General features: G+C 40.1%; 1 protein-coding gene across 1 annotated transcript; it reads left to right on the top strand.

Moving 5' to 3' along the window:
• The first annotated feature begins 1,140 nt into the window (after positions 1-1,140).
• On the top strand, positions 1,141-15,810 carry LOC128454203 (myosin-7). The gene is made up of 39 exons (XM_053437504.1): positions 1,141-1,591; positions 1,831-1,865; positions 3,952-4,160; positions 4,246-4,389; positions 4,513-4,669; positions 4,756-4,783; positions 4,867-4,975; positions 5,071-5,163; positions 5,258-5,321; positions 5,695-5,793; positions 5,887-5,990; positions 6,088-6,226; positions 6,482-6,600; positions 6,693-6,842; positions 6,935-7,105; positions 7,252-7,561; positions 7,786-7,853; positions 8,089-8,294; positions 8,411-8,534; positions 8,964-9,100; positions 9,893-10,148; positions 10,251-10,493; positions 10,584-10,760; positions 10,838-10,983; positions 11,064-11,154; positions 11,282-11,671; positions 12,067-12,193; positions 12,268-12,386; positions 12,462-12,658; positions 12,741-12,924; positions 13,006-13,171; positions 13,249-13,373; positions 13,475-13,783; positions 13,882-14,085; positions 14,176-14,472; positions 14,667-14,771; positions 14,860-14,955; positions 15,223-15,357; positions 15,699-15,810. The coding sequence occupies exons 3-39, from the start codon at positions 3,960-3,962 to the stop codon at positions 15,717-15,719; spliced, it is 5,811 nt and encodes a 1,936-aa protein (XP_053293479.1). The 5' UTR covers positions 1,141-1,591; positions 1,831-1,865; positions 3,952-3,959; the 3' UTR covers positions 15,720-15,810.
• Positions 15,811-19,142: the final 3,332 nt, after the last annotated feature.

Raw genomic sequence — 19,142 nt, 5'->3', positions numbered from 1 at the left:
TTCAAAAAATTCAGAGAATTGACTATGGACTTTACCCGCAATTTGCCTTTCACACATACACAGCGGGAGGATCTCTGCACACATGCGTTCACAACAGCAACAAATCCTCCGCATTCATCAGGCGAGAGGTGGAGCAGCCGGGTGCAGCAGGCAGAGGCAAGAAGAAACGTATAAACTGCAGTGATCACACCTCTTTTTCACCGGGAGATATCTGTTTTTGTTATTTTCAGCTTACTGTCTCTTTCAATGATGATAATGCTGCAAGATTATATTATCATATTTACAAATTATCTAAATTTGTAGACTTTCTCCAATACACAGCAAATGTTCGAGTATAAATGCAACATAATGATACCTCAGTTGCAAAAAACAATTCAACTCATAATTTTAGTCTAATTAATTGAAGCCTAAAATATACATGTATATGCTGTTCTGTTATTACTAATCAGTGGTACCCATTATTGTCCGCCTTTGTTATGAGCTATGTTTTAGTTTCACCCAATATCTTTTAAACTCTACACCCACTATGGCATTATATGCACTATTAGCCATTTATACATTATGGAAATCCCTTAGTCAAAATGTTGGCTAGTCTCTACAAAGGATTGCTCCCCTTCCTCATCCAACCAACCGTGTCTGTGGAGTGAGTGAGCTTCGGAGATTGCAGCCACATTAGCTTCTTATAACAGTTTATCTATTTGAACTGTCTTAATACTAGTCAAGTGAATAAATGCTTGACTTTGGATCAGAGAGAATTGTTGAAAAAAAATATTATTTAGTTGGAAACGTTTTTTCCCCCGGTTCAAGCAGGTCACCGACCTATAAAGACAAGGAAACTATGCCATGTGACAAGTGTCAGACGAATGATGGTAGACCGTGCTGTTGCCAGTGATGACTGATAACAAAAGAGATCTCACAGCTGTGACCTTGGCGCTGTCTTGCCTTTCTGACAACAGCTGCTGCTCTTTATTCTCCCTCTTGAAATGTATTTCACACTCTATCACTTGTCAGATGATTGTGGAAATTTAGAGGTTGACATTTTTTAATGCCCCATTAATCCTCCTCGTGGGGTAGCCGACTTTATTTAGTTAGAAAATACAGGTACAGTCTGTGATAAACCTGCACAGATTAAGAATCACTATAGTGCACAAGGGGATTTCTCCCCAATTAATGTATGGCCCTCAAGGTGTTATTGTTTGTTGTCATACCTATAAACTTTTTACTTGCTTAAAATTCCATAATTGAGTTAATTTCATTGTAGTTGAAATAATTAATAAAATTTGTTTTACTTCTATGTAACTTAGGAAGAAGATGATTAATTGATTGACCATAGCCTCACGGCTCCCTCGCTTCCTGCCTCCCCAATTTTTTTTCATTGTCTAGTCTCACCTTGTTCTCAAGGTTAGAGCAACAAATAGCAGCACTGGGCTCTCCCCAATTTGGAGAATGCCTTTTGTGAAAGGCAACCTGGATGCCATTTCTCTGATATTCATCCCCATATTTGGTTCACTTAGAACCTTTATTAATGGAGAGGACACCCGGTGCAGCCACTGGATCCATCATTTCACTTGAAACAGGTTGACGGTTAAAGGTAAGGGAAAAACCCACTTAAGTGAGGAAGTGCTGTTTGGTGTGAGTGACCATTTTGTTTAGGTTTTGTTTAAGTGCTGGTCTTGGTTAAGTTATTCTGAACTATATTTAGATAGTATGTGCTGCCAATTGAGTTGGGGGAGGGGGGTATTAATACAATAATGTATATACTTGATTCATCTTTATTAAATAATGACATAATAATATTTTGTGTGTGTTCTGTCTGTGTTATACAAATAGCACAGTTCCTAAATTCCCGGAGAGAAACACCTCGGGTAAGAGTCACAGCTCCATATTTATGTCACAGTGGGTTATTTTTTAATGATGTTATACAACAATAACTAATCCAATTATTTTTTAATCATCACGCTCTTCTGCTGCAAACATGCACGTGTCAGCAAAACATAACAAAAGACCTGGGATATTCTGTTTTAACCATTACATTACATTACATTTCATTTAGCTGACGCTTTTATCCAAAGCGACTTACAATAAGTGCATTCAACCCCGAGGGTACAGACCCAGAACAACAAGAATCAAGAAAGTACAATTTCTTCAAAATAAAGCAAAACTACAAAGTGCTATAAGTAAGTGCCATTTAAATGCTAGTAAAAGTGTTAGTTTCAAAAGTTGTAAGTATATTATTATTATTATTTTTTATTTTTTATTTTTTATTCAAGGTATAGTCGGAAGAGGTGGGTTTTTAGTTTTCGGCGGGAGATGTTTAAACTTTCTGATATCCGGATGTCGATGGGGAGCTCATTCCGCCATTTAGGAGCCAGGACAGCTAACAATCGTGCTTTTGATGAGTGTTTAGCTTGTAGTGAGGGAGCAACGAGTCGATTAGCCGAGGCAGAGCGGAGTGAACGAGCTGGGGTGTACCGTTTGACCATGTCCTGGATGTAGACTGGACCTGATCCATTCACAGCATGGTACGCAAGTACTAGTGTTTTGAACCGGATGCGGGCGACCACTGGTAACCAATCATGGGAGCGGAGGAGCGGAGTAGTGTGAGTTAATTTAGGTTGGTTAAAAACCAGTCGAGCTGCTGCATTCTGTATGAGCTGCAAAGGTCGGATGGCAGTAGCAGGTAGACCTGCCAGGAGGGAGTTACAGTAGTCTAGGCATGAGATGACCAGAGCCTGGACAAGGACCTGCACCGCCTTCTGAGTGAGAAGGGGGCGTATTCTCCTGATGTTGTACAGCATGAATCTACAGTACCGTGTTGTTGCAGTAATGTTGGCAGTAAGGGAGAGTTGGCTATCGAGTGTCACACCCAGGTTCCTAGCAGTCTGAGTGGGGGTTAACACGGAGTTGTCAAAGTTAATAGTCAGGTCGTGGGTGGGAGAGTCTTTCCCTGGAAGGAAAAGTAGTTCAGTCTTGTCGAGGTTAATCTTCAGGTGGTGTGCAGACATCCACTGAGAGATGTCGGTCAGATAGACAGAGATTCGTGTTGCTACCTGTGTTTCCGATAGGGGAAAAGACAGGATTAGTTGGTTGTCATCGGCATAGCTATGGTAGGAAAACCCATGTGAGTGAATGACAGAGCCGAGAGAGTTGGTGAGAGAGGAGAGGTGAGAGAGGAGAGGACCCAGGACAGAACCCCTGTAAAGAATAGACCTTCATCTATTTCAGATAACTTCATTGTATTTTTGTATAAAAAGAAGAAAATATAAAAGGTTACTTGATTACATTAACATGCTCACAGGAATATGAATTTAGGTATTATTTGTTATTGTGATAAAGAGAGTGTGTTTGCATGGTTATATGATTCCATTATGTCTGTATCATCTAAATCTGTGTCTTGAATGTCTTTTATGAATTATCATTGGGTCATAAATAGAGGTTCAAACTAAATCACAGGCCTTAACTAGTACTTTACATTTTTTGTTGTGTTTTATATTGTCGACATGTATTTTGGATTGTGGTGCTGGAATCCTGATCTTGGTAGCAGTTGAGCGTGGATTATTTTCAACAAGACTGCTTGATATACAACTTGTCTACTCACACACTCTTCCATTACTGACAATAACTCCTCAATTCATTTAATTTCCATTATGCTACAAATTATTTGTCATAATCAATGTTATAAATATGACTGATGTTCTCAGTCACACGTGGGATCTATTGCACATCTGTCCGACCTGGGAGAGGGATCCCTCAAATGTGGCTCTCTCTGAGGTTTCTATGTTTTTCCCCAGTTGAAACTTTATTTTTTAAATAATTTTTTCCTTACTCTTGTTGAGAGTTAAGGGCAGAGGATGTCCGACCTTGTTAAAGCCCTATGAGACAAATTACAATTTGTGAATATGGGCTATACAATTAACATTTGATTGATTGATTGAATGATATTCTCAATAGGTTGAAAAATGGGAGATGCTGTCATGGCAGAATTTGGGCTTGCTGCTTCTTATCTGAGAAAGTCGGATAAGGAGCGGCTAGAGGCCCAGACTCGAATATTTGACATGAAGAAGGAGTGCTTCGTTCCTGACGCTGAGGTTGAGTACGTCAAGGCTTCTGTCACCAGTCGTGAGGGTGACAAAGTCACTGCTCAGACTGAATTTGGAAAGGTAGTTTCATCGTATCAGTTCAGTTCAAATACATACTAATACAAGTCTGGATTTTTGTTTTAAAGTGAGTTATCTCTTTCTGCAGACTGTCACTGTGAAGGAGTGTGATGTTAACCCTCAGAACCCGCCGAAGTTCGATAAAATTGAAGACATGGCGATGTTCACCTTCCTCCATGAGCCCGCTGTGCTGTTCAACCTCAAAGAGCGTTACGCAGCATGGATGATCTATGTGAGTTGGACGCTTTAAAAACATTTAATGGGTATAGAGTATATCCCTTACCTAGTGTATACAACTTCAGTCTTGTATCATTAACTGACTCTCTCTCTGTCTCTCTCTCTTTTATTCTCCTAGACCTACTCTGGGCTGTTCTGTGTGACTGTCAACCCCTACAAGGCGCTGCCAGTCTACAACAAAGAAGTGGTTGCTGCCTACAGAGGAAAGAAGAGGGCTGAAGCTCCCCCTCACATTTTCTCCATCTCCGACAATGCCTACCAGTACATGCTGGCAGGTACATTAACCATCAGCATATTTGAATATTCAGTTCTGACATTGTGTCACTTTAGCTGATATTTTGATAATTTCTTCTGCTGACAGACAGAGAAAACCAGTCAATCCTTATCACGTAAGTCTCAGCCAACAGACAACTCCTCAATAAATAAGGATGATCATTCTTGGTTAAAAACTTTCTATTTCTCCTCTCATTAGTGGAGAATCTGGTGCTGGAAAGACTGTAAACACCAAACGTGTCATTCAGTACTTTGCGAGCATCGCAGCTGCCCCAGGTGGGAAGAAAGATGCAGCTTCTGAGAAGAAGGTTTGTACTACATCACCATATCTTAATAGTAAACTACAAAAATATGGATCAGTTGGCAGTAAACCTTAAGTCTTGCCCTAATGGAACAAATTCAGGGTACCCTGGAGGATCAAATCATCCAGGCTAATCCAGCTCTGGAGGCCTTTGGTAATGCCAAGACCATCAGGAACGACAACTCCTCTAGATTTGTGAGTTTCTGAGTGACTGCAGTGAATTCAGTTTATTATCATGAATTTAACATGTTATGTTTTAAATATAAACATGCACTTCTTTTCCTCTTAGGGTAAATTCATCAGAATTCATTTTGACAACCGAGGAAAGCTTGCCTCTGCCGACATTGAGACTTGTGAGTAAAATTAAATCTGTCCATACATCGATTCTTTAAACCTCTTGTCTTTAAAACGGTAATGTAGCGCTGAAGCCAATCCCAACATGTGAGAGAGAGGATACACTATTGACAGTATTCCAGTCTATCACAGAGCTAACATATGTGTTACACATTGTAAGAAACAATGTACACTCTGATTAAAAGGAGATTTCAGCCTATAACATGGTAACAACACATCCAATGTTATGCCCATGTAAACTACATAATGGTCTAAAAAAGAAATAACCTCAAGTCTACTAGTTGCCTCTCTAAGCTGAAAATGGGCATGTTCCAGAGAATGTGTGTACAGCCCTATAAATCTAACATAACATAACATATTCTATAATAACAGACCTTTTGGAAAAGTCTCGTGTGACCTACCAGCTCAAAGCTGAGAGGGACTACCATATTTTCTACCAGATCTTGTCACAGAAAAAACCCGAACTTATGGGTAAGTGCTCCACACAAATGTGATATATGGTTGTTACTGCATCACACATTGTAGGGCAATAAATATCTATTATCTTGTCAAACATCTTTTTAGACATGCTGCTCATCACCAACAACCCCTATGACTATGCCTTCATCTCCCAAGGAGAGACAACAGTAGCATCTATCAATGATTCTGAAGAGCTGATGGCCACTGATGTGAGCTTTGATTCAACAAATAATGATTTGTCAAACAACATTTGTTAACAATAACAAGAAGGGGATACCGGAATGACATTAACATTTTTTTAATTAGGAAGCCTTTGATGTGCTGGGCTTCACTCAAGAAGAGAAGAACAGTATTTACAAGCTGACTGGTGCCATTATGCATCATGGCAATATGAAGTTTAAGCAAAAGCAGCGAGAGGAGCAGGCTGAGGCTGATGGCACTGAGGGTAAGAGGCTTGTTTTTTGGCAGAAAGCTAATTTATCAAACTTTTATGTTCAGTATACATGTATGCAGAATACATTAATAAACAACAAATCCTCATTATTTCCATAGAATGGATTCAGTCACAATTACATTTGCTAAAAAGTATATTTTCTGTTGGTTGTAATTTATAGGAGACAGGATTGCACAGAACACATGTACAATGTCTGGTTTAAGAGGTAGAGCTGCATGACATGATTACCTGTCTTCACTTCCTCAGATGCTGACAAAGTCGCATATCTTATGGGCCTTAATTCTGCTGACCTAATCAAAGGTCTCTGCCACCCAAGGGTTAAAGTAGGAAACGAGTGGGTCACCAAGGGACAAAATGTCGCCCAGGTAAAGAGTAGAAAGGGACCTTTTGATGATAGTTTCATTCATGCATTAATTATAAGTGTAATTTAAAGAAATACCTAACTTATTTCCCCAAGGTGAGCTATTCTGTTAGTGCGCTGGCCAAGTCAGTGTATGAAAAGATGTTTCTGTGGATGGTGGTGAGGATCAACCAATCCCTGGACACAAAACAGCCCCGCCAGTATTTTATTGGTGTATTGGACATTGCTGGATTTGAAATCTTTGATGTGAGTTTGAAATGGAAGCTGATCAACTCTACCAACAGTTTTGTTTAATGTTCTCTCACCTGAGGTAATGCTAACTATGAATGTCATTACAGTACAACACGTTTGAGCAGCTGTGCATCAACTTCACCAATGAAAAACTGCAACAGTTTTTCAACCACCACATGTTTGTGCTGGAGCAGGAAGAGTACAAGAAAGAGGGCATTGAATGGACTTTCATTGATTTTGGTATGGATTTGCAGGCCTGTATTGACCTCATTGAAAAGGTGCGATTTTTATTTTATTTGGGAATTAAAATGTATTTACATGATGAAATCACATAACCCATGGAAATGCATGTGTGTTTTAAACTTAACATTGCTGATATTGCATGTCACAATTGTCTTTAATTTCTTTATCATATTCTCATCAGCCTATGGGTATCATGTCGATCCTTGAAGAGGAGTGCATGTTCCCTAAAGCTTCTGATGCCACCTTCAAAGCTAAGCTCTATGACAACCATCTGGGGAAATCTGCCAACTTCCAGAAGCCCAGAGTTGTCAAAGGAAAACCAGAGGCTCATTTCTCCCTGATGCACTACGCTGGCACTGTTGATTACAACATCAGTAACTGGCTTGTGAAGAACAAGGATCCCCTGAATGAGACTGTTGTCTCTCTTTTCCAGAAGTCTAACCTTAAACTTTTATCCATCCTTTTTGTTGGGTATGCGGGAGCTGATTCAGGTATGTTGAAACACACAGAGGCCCAGGTTAAATTCCGAACCTGAGGCCATTTATACATGTCCTCCCCAACTCTCTCTCTGTCCCCCTTTCACAGCTTACACTCTGAGCTTTCATAAATAAAGGCTATAAAAAATTACAGAAAAATAAATAAATCATAATATGGATTCAATAACTATCAACGTTTCCGATGACTGGATTTAACAGATTGATTTTATTTACTATAGCTCAGGAAAAAGCCAAAGGTAGCAAGAAGAAAGGTTCATCCTTCCAGACTGTATCGGCTTTGCACAGGGTAAATTATTTCTCTTTCATTCAAATCTTCAAACAATTGTTACTGCTCTGATCTTGACACAGCGTGGTTATGCACACATTGTATTGTATGAAGGAGCGAGAATATAGTTTAACAGCTGAGAAAAAAGAGATGTCTAGAGTGACACAGTCTTATACTATCCCTAACCAAGCACTTTGTAAAACATACTTTTGAATGGCTATGACATCTATTCAATTGTTCCGACAAATTCTTACAGGAGAACCTGAACAAGCTGATGACCAACTTGAGGTCTACTCACCCCCACTTTGTACGCTGCATCATCCCCAATGAGACCAAGACTCCTGGGGCCATGGAGAACCCCCTGGTGATGCACCAGCTGCGCTGTAACGGTGTTCTGGAAGGCATCAGGATCTGCAGAAAGGGTTTCCCAAACAGGATCCTCTATGGAGATTTCAAACAGAGGTTTGGATGTTACCAACAAGCACCAATAACAATAAAACCAGTCTTGTGAGACTGTTGGGCATCACAATTTCTTTACTGACATCCAAAACATTGTATCAATTCTATTTGTGTCAAAGATACCGTATTTTGAACCCTAATGCCATTCCTGAGGGACAGTTCATTGACAACAAGAAGGCTGCCGAGAAACTGCTGGGTTCGCTGGATATCGACCACAACCAGTACAAACTGGGGCACACTAAGGTCAGTATGTTCATTGCTGATTAAAAGAAAATGTGTTTCGCATAACAGATATGTTATTTGATATATATTTATCTAGATAGAGCAATAAATACTGTAGGTTGAAAGAGTTTCATTTCTACAGGCAATACACATTCCATATAGAAACATACAGGTATCCACACATCAACCAAAACACATTTGTGCTCCTGGACTGGATCTGTATGATGGTTTCAGCGATGCACTTTGGCTGCAATTTCACAAAGGAAAAAACGTTTAACAGATCCTTCTGGATTTTCAAGCCCTGTATCTGTGACTTTTTATCTAAAAATTTGCATACTATGCAGGGTCTCTGGTGGGACAATTATTGCATATTTGTGATGAGTTAAGCTGAGTTAATTTTCAGTAATCAGTCCAAAATATTTTCAATTTGAATCTTCCTCTTTGAAAAAGGTGTTCTTCAAAGCTGGATTGCTGGGTCAGCTGGAGGAGATGCGCGATGACCGACTAGCACTTATCATCACTGGTATTCAAGCCCGCTCAAGAGGACTTCTAGCAAGAATTGAATTCCAGAAGATTGTTGAACGCAGGTAACTGCTCACAGATTGTCCCAACTTTCTCAGTGAAGTTAAGTCAAATGAAATATATTCATAAAGACCAAAATAGCAAATCTTTATCTTGGCGCTTATAAAATCTACACAGAATATCACACTCGCTTCTTAGACCAACAATTCGGATACGGTAAGCTCCACCAAGAACACTAAGCAACCTCTCAAAAAGGGAAAACAAATCTCCTGACAAAACACAGTACTCACAATTCTAGTCAGAATGTGAGTCTGATACCGCTCCATTGGGCTGTGATTATGGGGCGTGTTTCAACCGAACCAGAGAAAAAAAATGCCTCTTGTCTCAATTGGATAGACCTACAACCAATCAGAGCAACGTAGTATGTGACGTATGTTAAGCGAGGCATTGTGAATTATTTACTAACGCCGGGTTCAGACCGGACGCCGAAGGGATGCTTCAGCGCAGCAGACGCAATGGCAGCATCTACACATCTCAGCTCTCCAGCGGCAGGCATGTTTGTTGAAAACGAATTTAACCCAAGCGCACTTTGATTACGTGGTTGATTATGTTACCGTTGATCATCTGTCCATCATCGTATAAAGCCCGCCCTGACAATCTGATTGGTCCGGTCGCTTTCGAACCGGGCATAATTTCTCCCCAACGGAGCGACTCCAGACCGAACTTCCCGACCTCAAATGTTGTGGGCGGGGCTAAGTTCGTCTGGCATCCAGGCTATATACTTTGTGCATTCAGGTTAGCACTGGGTTTTTCTAGTTTGGAGGGAATTAAGAACAATGACAATCTGTTATCCGCAGGGATGCGCTCTTTGTGATCCAATGGAACATCCGCGCCTTCATGGGGGTCAAGAATTGGCCCTGGATGAAGATGTATTTCAAAATCAAGCCTCTATTGAAGTCAGCAGAGAATGAGAAGGAGATGGCCAACATGAAGGAAGAGTTCACCAAACTGAAAGAGGCCTATGCAAAATCTGAAGCCCGCAAGAAGGAACTTGAGGAAAAAATGGTCTCTATTCTCCAAGAGAAGAATGACCTGCAGCTCCAAGTTCAATCTGTATGTTTAGAATCTTTGAGCATTAAAAATACTTTAAAATATGACCAAGTTTCGTGTAAATCTAATGTAAAATGTAAATCTTTGCTATGTTAAATATAACAGGAGCAAGATAATCTGTCTGATGCTGAGGAAAGATGTGAAGGGCTGATCAAAAGCAAGATTCAGCTGGAGGCAAAAGCCAAGGAGCTGACAGAGAGGCTGGATGACGAGGAAGAGATGAACGCTGAACTAACAGCAAAGAAGCGGAAGTTAGAGGACGAGTGCTCTGAGTTAAAGAAAGACATTGATGACTTAGAGTTAACTCTGGCAAAAGTGGAGAAAGAGAAGCATGCCACCGAGAACAAGGTACCACAAACACTAATAACAATAAAATTACTCTGTGTCCTAAATATGATCTTTGATGAAGTCCTTGATGAAAATGTCTCCTGGATATAGGTGAAGAACCTGGTCGAGGAGATGGCAGCTCAGGATGAAATCATTGCTAAGCTGACCAAGGAAAAGAAAGCCTTACAGGAGGCTCATCAGCAAACACTGGATGACCTGCAGAGTGAAGAGGACAAAGTCAACACTCTGACCAAGGCCAAGGCCAAGCTGGAGCAGCAAGTGGATGATGTAAGAATTAAATGATCAGGTGGATTTTATATTAATGATAAAAAAAATTATAAAAAGATATTTATTACAACCTACAGCTCGAAGGATCACTAGAGCAGGAGAAGAAAGTCCGGATGGATCTTGAGAGAGCAAAGCGTAAGCTTGAAGGAGACCTGAAGTTAGCTCTAGAAAGTCTCATGGACCTGGAAAATGACAAACAGCAACTTGAAGAGAAGCTGAAAAAGTAATATAACATGTGCAATTTTTAAAACACTTCTCAAACTATTTGTCAGCTAATACATTTCCATTTTTTTTCATCTACAGGAAAGACTTTGAAATCAGCCAGCTCAATGGCAAAATAGAGGATGAACAGGTGATGAATGCCCAGCTCCAGAAAAAAATAAAGGAGTTGCAGGTAATATTTTAGACAGGATAAAGAAAGCTGAGTAAACTACTGCATAAATGTTACAACCCTCCGTCTAATCTTACAAATATATAACATAGAAATGCATATATATGGATTTTATTTTATTTTGGACTAGGCCCGTATTGAAGAGTTGGAGGAAGAGCTTGAGGCAGAGCGAGCTGCCCGAGCCAAGGTGGAGAAGCAGAGAGCAGACTTGGCCAGAGAGCTGGAGGAGATCAGTGAGCGGCTGGAGGAGGCTGGTGGAGCAACATCTGTCCAGATTGAGATGAACAAGAAGAGGGAGGCTGAGTTCCAGAAACTGCGCAGAGACCTTGAAGAGGCCACTCTGCATCATGAAGCCACCGCTGCCACACTCAGGAAGAAACAAGCTGACAGTGTTGCTGACCTGGGAGAGCAGATAGACAACCTGCAGAGAGTCAAGCAGAAACTGGAGAAGGAGAAGAGTGAGCTCAGACTGGAGCTGGATGACGTGGTGTCCAATATGGAACATATTGTGAAGGCTAAGGTAGACTACTTCGAAGTGCCTAGCACTGTCTCCTCATAGCAAGAATGTTATTTGTTTGGGCCTATATGTGTGGAGTTTGTATGTCCTCCCCATGTCTTGGTGGCTTTTGCAAAGGTACTCTAGTGTTCTCCAACAGTTCATAGACATGCAGATTGGGGTTAGGTCATTTAGAGACTTCAAATTGACATTGAATTTGTGCATCGATAGTGTTTGTCTTAGTATGTGAACACTGGGATTTACAGGTGACTTGTCCAGAATGTACCCAGCCTTTCATCCAATGTCAGCATAGATTAGCTCTAGTTCCCCTTTGAAAACCTAACAGGATGAGAAGATAATGCATGAATGGATGGTGTCCATAAAATACAGTTTTCATTCCTTGTCTCTTTTGTTTTTAGAATAATTTGGAGAAAATGTGCAGGTCCCTGGAAGACCAGATGAATGAATACAAAACAAAGTCAGAAGAAGGACAGCGTACCATCAATGACTTCACCATGCAGAAAGCAAAGCTTCAAACTGAGAATGGTATGCATTTGATTTGAATCACTGTTTTGGGGGGATGGTATGAAGTACTGATTTTATCCTTTTGTCAAAATTAGCTGAATTTACAAGGCAGCTTGAGGATAAAGATTCTCTGGTGTCTCAGCTCACCAGAGGAAAACAATCATACACTCAGCAAGTTGAAGACCTTAAAAGACAATTGGAAGAAGAAATGAAGGTAGGAAAATATATTTGTGAGACCTCACTGAGTGCAGTTGGTATAAGAGAAGAATTCATTCATGTTTTATTTCAGGCCAAGAATGCATTAGCCCATGCAGTGCAGTCCTCTCGTCACGACTGTGACCTGCTCAGGGAGCAGTATGAGGAGGAGCAGGAGGCCAAGGCTGAACTGCAGCGCAGCTTGTCCAAGGCCAACTCTGAGGTGGCTCAGTGGAGAACTAAGTACGAAACTGATGCCATCCAGAGGACCGAGGAGCTGGAGGAGGCCAAGTGAGTCAAACATATTTCTACTTCCAACAATTCTGCAAAGTTTAAAACCAACTAACCCTATATGAATTCTGTTTTTCTCCAGAAAAAAGCTGGCTCAGCGTCTGCAGGATGCTGAGGAGGCTGTTGAGGCAGTGAATGCTAAATGTGCCTCTCTGGAGAAGACCAAGCACAGACTGCAGAATGAGATTGAAGATCTCATGGTGGATGTGGAGAGGTCTAATGCTGCTGCTGCTGCTCTGGACAAGAAGCAAAGAAACTTTGACAAGGTAGAATTTAAATTTCACTCAGTCATTTCAATTCCTGATGATGAATTTTAAAATAATGACACATAAACACACATATTTTAGGTCTTGGCAGAATGGAAGCAGAAGTATGAGGAGTCTCAGTGTGAGCTGGAGAGCTCTCAGAAAGAAGCCAGGTCTCTGAGCACTGAGCTCTTCAAACTGAAGAACTCCTATGAGGAGTCTCTGGATCATCTGGAGACCCTGAAGAGAGAGAACAAGAATCTCCAGGGTAAGATTTAACACCATCTTACACTTCTTTCTGTTCTATTGACTAAACAACTGATAATCTTGTGTTTTGTTTCTCAGAGGAAATATCCGACCTCACTCAACAAATTGGTGAGAGTGGAAAGAGTATTCACGAGCTTGAGAAGATTCGAAAACAGCTGGAACAAGAGAAGTCAGAGATACAAACAGCTCTGGAGGAAGCAGAGGCATGTTGGATCTATTTGGTTAAGACCCCTAAAGATCTTTATGTGTCCACAACAAGTAAAATCCACGAATTGAAATGTAACATCTTGTTGTTTTTTTTTAGGCCACATTGGAGCATGAGGAGGGTAAGATACTCAGGGCCCAGCTTGAGTTCAATCAGGTGAAAGCTGATATCGAGCGCAAGCTCACGGAGAAAGATGAAGAGATGGAGCAAGCAAAGAGAAACCAACAGAGAACTGTGGACACTCTTCAGAGCTCTCTTGAGGCTGAGATACGCAGCAGAAATGAGGCCATGCGTCTGAAGAAGAAGATGGAGGGAGACCTCAATGAGATGGAGATCCAGCTCAGCCAGGCCAACAGGCAGGCCGCTGAGGCCCAGAAACAACTCAAGGCAGTTCATTCACATCTGAAGGTAAATATGTTATTCAGACAAAAAGTACACTGTTGATACATTGGATGATATTTTCCCTTGAATTAAATTGCTTAACACTTAAATGTTATGCATTTCAGGATGCTCAGCTCCAGCTTGATGACTCTCTGAGATTCAATGAAGATATGAAGGAAAACATGGCCATGGTTGAGAGACGCAATAACCTGCTTCAGGCTGAAGTGGAAGAGCTGAGAGCTGCTCTGGAGCAAACTGAAAGAGGTCGCAAACTTGCTGAGCAAGAGCTGATGGATGTTAGTGAGAGGGTGCAGCTACTGCACTCACAGGTAAGATACACTAGTTGTACTTGGCACGGTTCTTTGTTACTACTGTTAACATATTCAAGAAATCTATTATCTTATTGTATATACAACCAGAACACTAGTCTGCTCAACCATAAGAAGAAGCTGGAGGCCGATACTTCCCAGCTTCAAACTGAAGTGGAGGAAGCAGTGCAGGAGTCCAGAAATGCAGAGGAAAAGGCCAAGAAGGCCATTACTGATGCAGCCATGATGGCAGAGGAGCTGAAGAAAGAGCAGGACACCAGCTCTCACCTGGAGCGTATGAAGAAGAACATGGAGCAAACCATCAAAGACCTGCAGCACCGTCTGGATGAAGCTGAACAGATCGCCATGAAGGGAGGCAAGAAGCAGGTGCAGAAGCTCGAGGCCAGGGTGAGTGTCAATAATTTCTAAGAAATCTGATTTGATCTTGAGAAAATGAATAATTAATTGACTCATTTGATAGATTGTTAGTATAATATAAATTATAATATAATGTGCCCTCACATTGAAGAAGTTTATGCAAAACTTTATCCAGCCCCAACCCAAATGCAGTAACTAAATCTTCATGTCCATTCCATTATCAGATCAGAGAACTAGAAAATGAACTGGAGGCTGAACAAAGAAAGTCAAGCGATTCTGTCAAGGGGATACGAAAATATGAAAGAAAAACCAAAGAGTTGACCTATCAGGTAATTTTCAGTTCATTTACAAAATTGTGGAACACTGAAGATACAAATTCTGTCCAAAGTAAATAGTTTTGCACTTCCTTGTTTTCAGTCAGAAGAGGATCGTAAGAATCTTGCCCGTCTGCAAGATCTGGTAGACAAACTTCAGCTGAAGGTGAAATCCTACAAGAGAGCTTCAGAGGAGGCTGTAAGTAATCTAAGTATTCTGGATGATGTCATTTAAAGTAAATACACCAATCCAAGTCCACTGCATGTTAGTCTATCATCAATACCATGTTTTTTTTGCTGTTCATCACAGTAAATTACATATAAAAGGACTTTTCTTGTCATCTAAATATATATTTATGTGCAAGTATATATTCAGTGGTCTCAGGTGGTGTCATAACAGAAGCTACATTATTTTTACAAAAATACAGTTAGTCACTGACAAGGATGTTGTCTGTCTTTCTAATAGGAGGAACAGGCCAACAACAATCTAACCAAATCCCGCAAGATTCAACATGAGCTGGATGAAGCTGAAGAGAGAGCTGACATCGCTGAATCTCAGGTCAACAAGTTGCGTGCTAAGAGCCGCGATGTGGGGTCAAAGGTCGGTTGGATTTGTTTAGCTTTTTTTGAGTTGGTAACCCTAATAACGTTGTTGCCATCTAGATGATATATCATCATTAAAATATCCAAAATATATGTAACAATATATCTACACACACACACACACGTATTCATACATTCTAACAAACATTTTTTTTATTTCTGTGTCATGCCAATGCATTTGTCCAATCCACTTTTGGGATACAAGTCACCTCTTATGTACGTCTTAGAAAACACCAGCAAAATGGTGCAGTGCTTCTCTAATTAAAAAAAAAAAATTGTTTCATCTTGTAAGATTTGTTTATTACTCTAATTGTTTTTTTTTTCTGTCTCTTTATTTAGAAAGGCGTTGGTGGGGAGTAAAGCTCACTGGTTGGATCCTTGTATCTGAGGCATCTGGTGTCTCCCTAAGCATGTTGATTGTTCAGTAGAATAAATGTATCTGCATCTCAAACCAGTATCTTGTATTTTATTAGTAATTTTATCATATTCACTTACAGTACAGTTGGGGCTGCTTTGGCTCAGGGGGTAGATTAGGTTGTCCTCTAGCCAGAAGGTTGGCAGTTCTAGCTCCATAACGCCGTCTGAAGTGTCCTTGGGCAAGATATTGAACCCTGAATTTGCCCCAATTGACGGCACTGTATGAACAATGTGTTATAGAGGAACATAGAGGCACTGTTTGAATGGGTGTGAATGGGTGAATGACAACACTACTGTAAAACACTTTGAGTGGCCATAAAGACTATAAAGCACTATATGATTACGGACAGAACATTAAATAAAACGTTAAGTTAGTGTTGACAGTTCAAATACATTTAGTTAAATTGAGCATCTAGCTAGCAATTAATATAATGTACATGAAATAAATGAAGAATGTAAAACATACCTTCTTATTTAACCAGCAAGATAAACTTGACAGCTCTACACAAACAGCGTGTTGTCTGTGCAAATAGTGAATAAACAAAATGTGAGTTTGATTTTGTAGAGCAGATACTTAAGCAAGTATTAATAATCCCTCTCTTAAAGCTTGGGCCATAGTCTCTGACAACATAAGTTTCACTAGTGCGGTGCCCATTCTAAACTTGCCTGTTTGCTCAGCCTGTGGTGATTCTTCAGAGTTACCTCAGAATTATTTCATGCCATTAGCAAGTCCTCTTCAAACAAACCTACAATAGTGCTGGACTTTGTATGAAGACCATTTTATAAACAATCTAAGGTGTAAAGTGAAGTTACAAAACTTTGAGTTCATCATTCTGATTAAATCTGCAATAAAGATTTAATAATCAATATTTTTCATAAAATGGAACAGAATTGGCTTTATTGCTGTTGGCGTGTGTGGCTGTTTATATAAGTTTGAATTATTTACTTATAATAATTATTATTATTTCATAAATTGCATTTCAGGTATTTAAGAGGTCTGTTAAGCAATTGACACAATCGTAAGACGCAAGTTCACAACTTTTCAAAATAAAAGCTCTATGATACTGCTCAGTATGAAGGAATTTAGCATCGAAACAGACATTGTGGTTTTACTTTGAAGAGAAATTGGCAAACCAGGAGGGATTCTGTGACTGCTTTGGCCATTATGGAGATCTGCACACGTCATGGGTCAGTCCATCTGTGTCAGTGTCTCAATCCGATGAGGGAAATAAAATATTCAAATAATCAAACTGATCTGTTGACCACTGCTATAGTTTACCCAAGTCAACTCGGTTCAAAGAGCTGGCCAAATGAGAAGGCTGCTACATATAAAGATCCATGTGGTGCACAATACATATATTATATGGTATTGTATAATAGTATAAAAACCCATGATTTTTTAGAAAAGAAAAGACAAATATTAAATATTGAGGGAATTTAAATTTTTTAAATCGTAATGATAATATTCGGCTTGGGCAAAGCTTTACATTAATTGTTCAGAAGAGAAAAAAGTTTCGAGGAAAGAAAAGTTTTGGGTTACAAAAAGAGCATGTTGGACAGTTGTTGGCTTGCTCACCTTTCTCCTATCTTATCTCATTATCCTCACTTTTAAAGCATACAGCTCAAGCAACATTATAAAAAAATGTCTCTAGTTGGACATAGTGTGAGTAGATTTCACAAAAACTATAGATAGTACATATTTTATGTGCATAAATTTCAGATTATATCTTTCAAATGATTCCACATAATGAAAAACATATAAGTCAAACCCTACCTTGTTGTCTTAATGTTGAATCTTAATCAGATGAAAAGCATTTCAATCTGTAGGAAGCTGTGAGATCTGAGAGCAAATGCACCAACCACTACCTACTTCATTGTCTGAGTGGAGGCCAGGAGAAATAGCAAGACAAGAGAAGAACATATGGACGCAGGGTCCAACACTTAGCACCTTCTCAAGTGACCATCAGTAACCAACAAGTATTCTAACAATAGCATCCTCATCTAAAAGCAGTGTTGACTCAGATTTCAGACTTAAGAGGGAAAAGGCGGCTCACATCTTCTCTTGTGTGCACATGTGATTGCACAAGTTGGAGGTACAAGGTCTGTGGACAGCTGGGAATGAGACCTCTGACGGTGAGCTGACTGCTCCACTTATGCCTGGAATAGACTACAGCTAAGTGAAGGAGCTCACAAACTTGGTATAAAGGCAAACCCACAGTCAACAGTACACAGGTCGACTTTATGGAGGACAATCAAAAAAACATATTGTTGCTGCCCAGGCTAAGCAGGTACATTTTGTTATGTATTCGAGGGCAGATCTACACATTCTGTCCATTGCCAATACATTTAAATTTAAATTCATCTCTTCAAATCAAAAAAAGGCCTGTAGGTAGGTATGTAGATCAATCAATCAATCACATTTTATTTGTATCGCCCATATTCATAAATCACGATGTCTCATAGGGCTTTAAAAAGGTGTGAAATCCTCTGTCATTAACCCTCAACAAGAGTAAGGAAAAACTACTAAAAACCTTTTTAACAGAGTAAAAAGAACGTAGAAACCTCAGAGAGAGACACATGTGAGGGATCCCTCTCCCAGGACGGACAGAAGAGCAGTAGATGTCAGGTGTAAAGGATAACATCATCAAGATAAAGGTTTTAGCAGCATTGATAAGGCTAAACATTTTGAAGCATATCTGAAGGTCAATGAATTGATGGATCATTGTCAGTAATGTTCAGGTATCTGAGGAGAAATACAATGTATCAAGCAGTATGTTGTAATCATAATCCATGGGCAGCAGCCAGCAAGATCATGATCCACCATCAAGATCGGATGCCACTATAATCCACCGTCATTGTCCACTGCCGCAATTAGGATCCATTATCAGATGCCAACACGATACAGAATCCACCATTATTATCACATCAGCCAGCACGATACAGAATCGACCATACTGGATCCACCATTACGATCTCTGATACGCGATCCACAGATCGTAATCCATGATGTGGCCACAGCCGTGGCCATGGACTCCGGTGAAGAAGTCAAGTCAGTAATATGTTTCGATGAGATATGAATTTCTTTGATGTGATAACGATTGAGAAGAGGAAGGAGAAGCTGGAAAGAGAAGCTCCGTGTGTCATGTGTCCCCTGACCTTCTAGACCAGGAGTAGGCAACCTTTACTATCAAAAGAGCCATTTTGCCCCCTCTTCCCCCAAATTAAGTTTGTCTGGAGCCGCAAAACATATTTGATAACACAGCTATAACACAGAGAGTTATACTATATATATATATATCAAAACCATTAATCAAGCTCTGGAGGCCATGGAGGAGGATAATGTAGAGTAAGTCGTGGAAATGATGG

The sequence above is a fragment of the Pleuronectes platessa genome, chromosome 13, assembly GCF_947347685.1.
Source record: "Pleuronectes platessa chromosome 13, fPlePla1.1, whole genome shotgun sequence".
Taxonomy (NCBI): domain Eukaryota; kingdom Metazoa; phylum Chordata; class Actinopteri; order Pleuronectiformes; family Pleuronectidae; genus Pleuronectes; species Pleuronectes platessa.
This window is presented reverse-complemented; position numbering and strand designations above follow the sequence as displayed.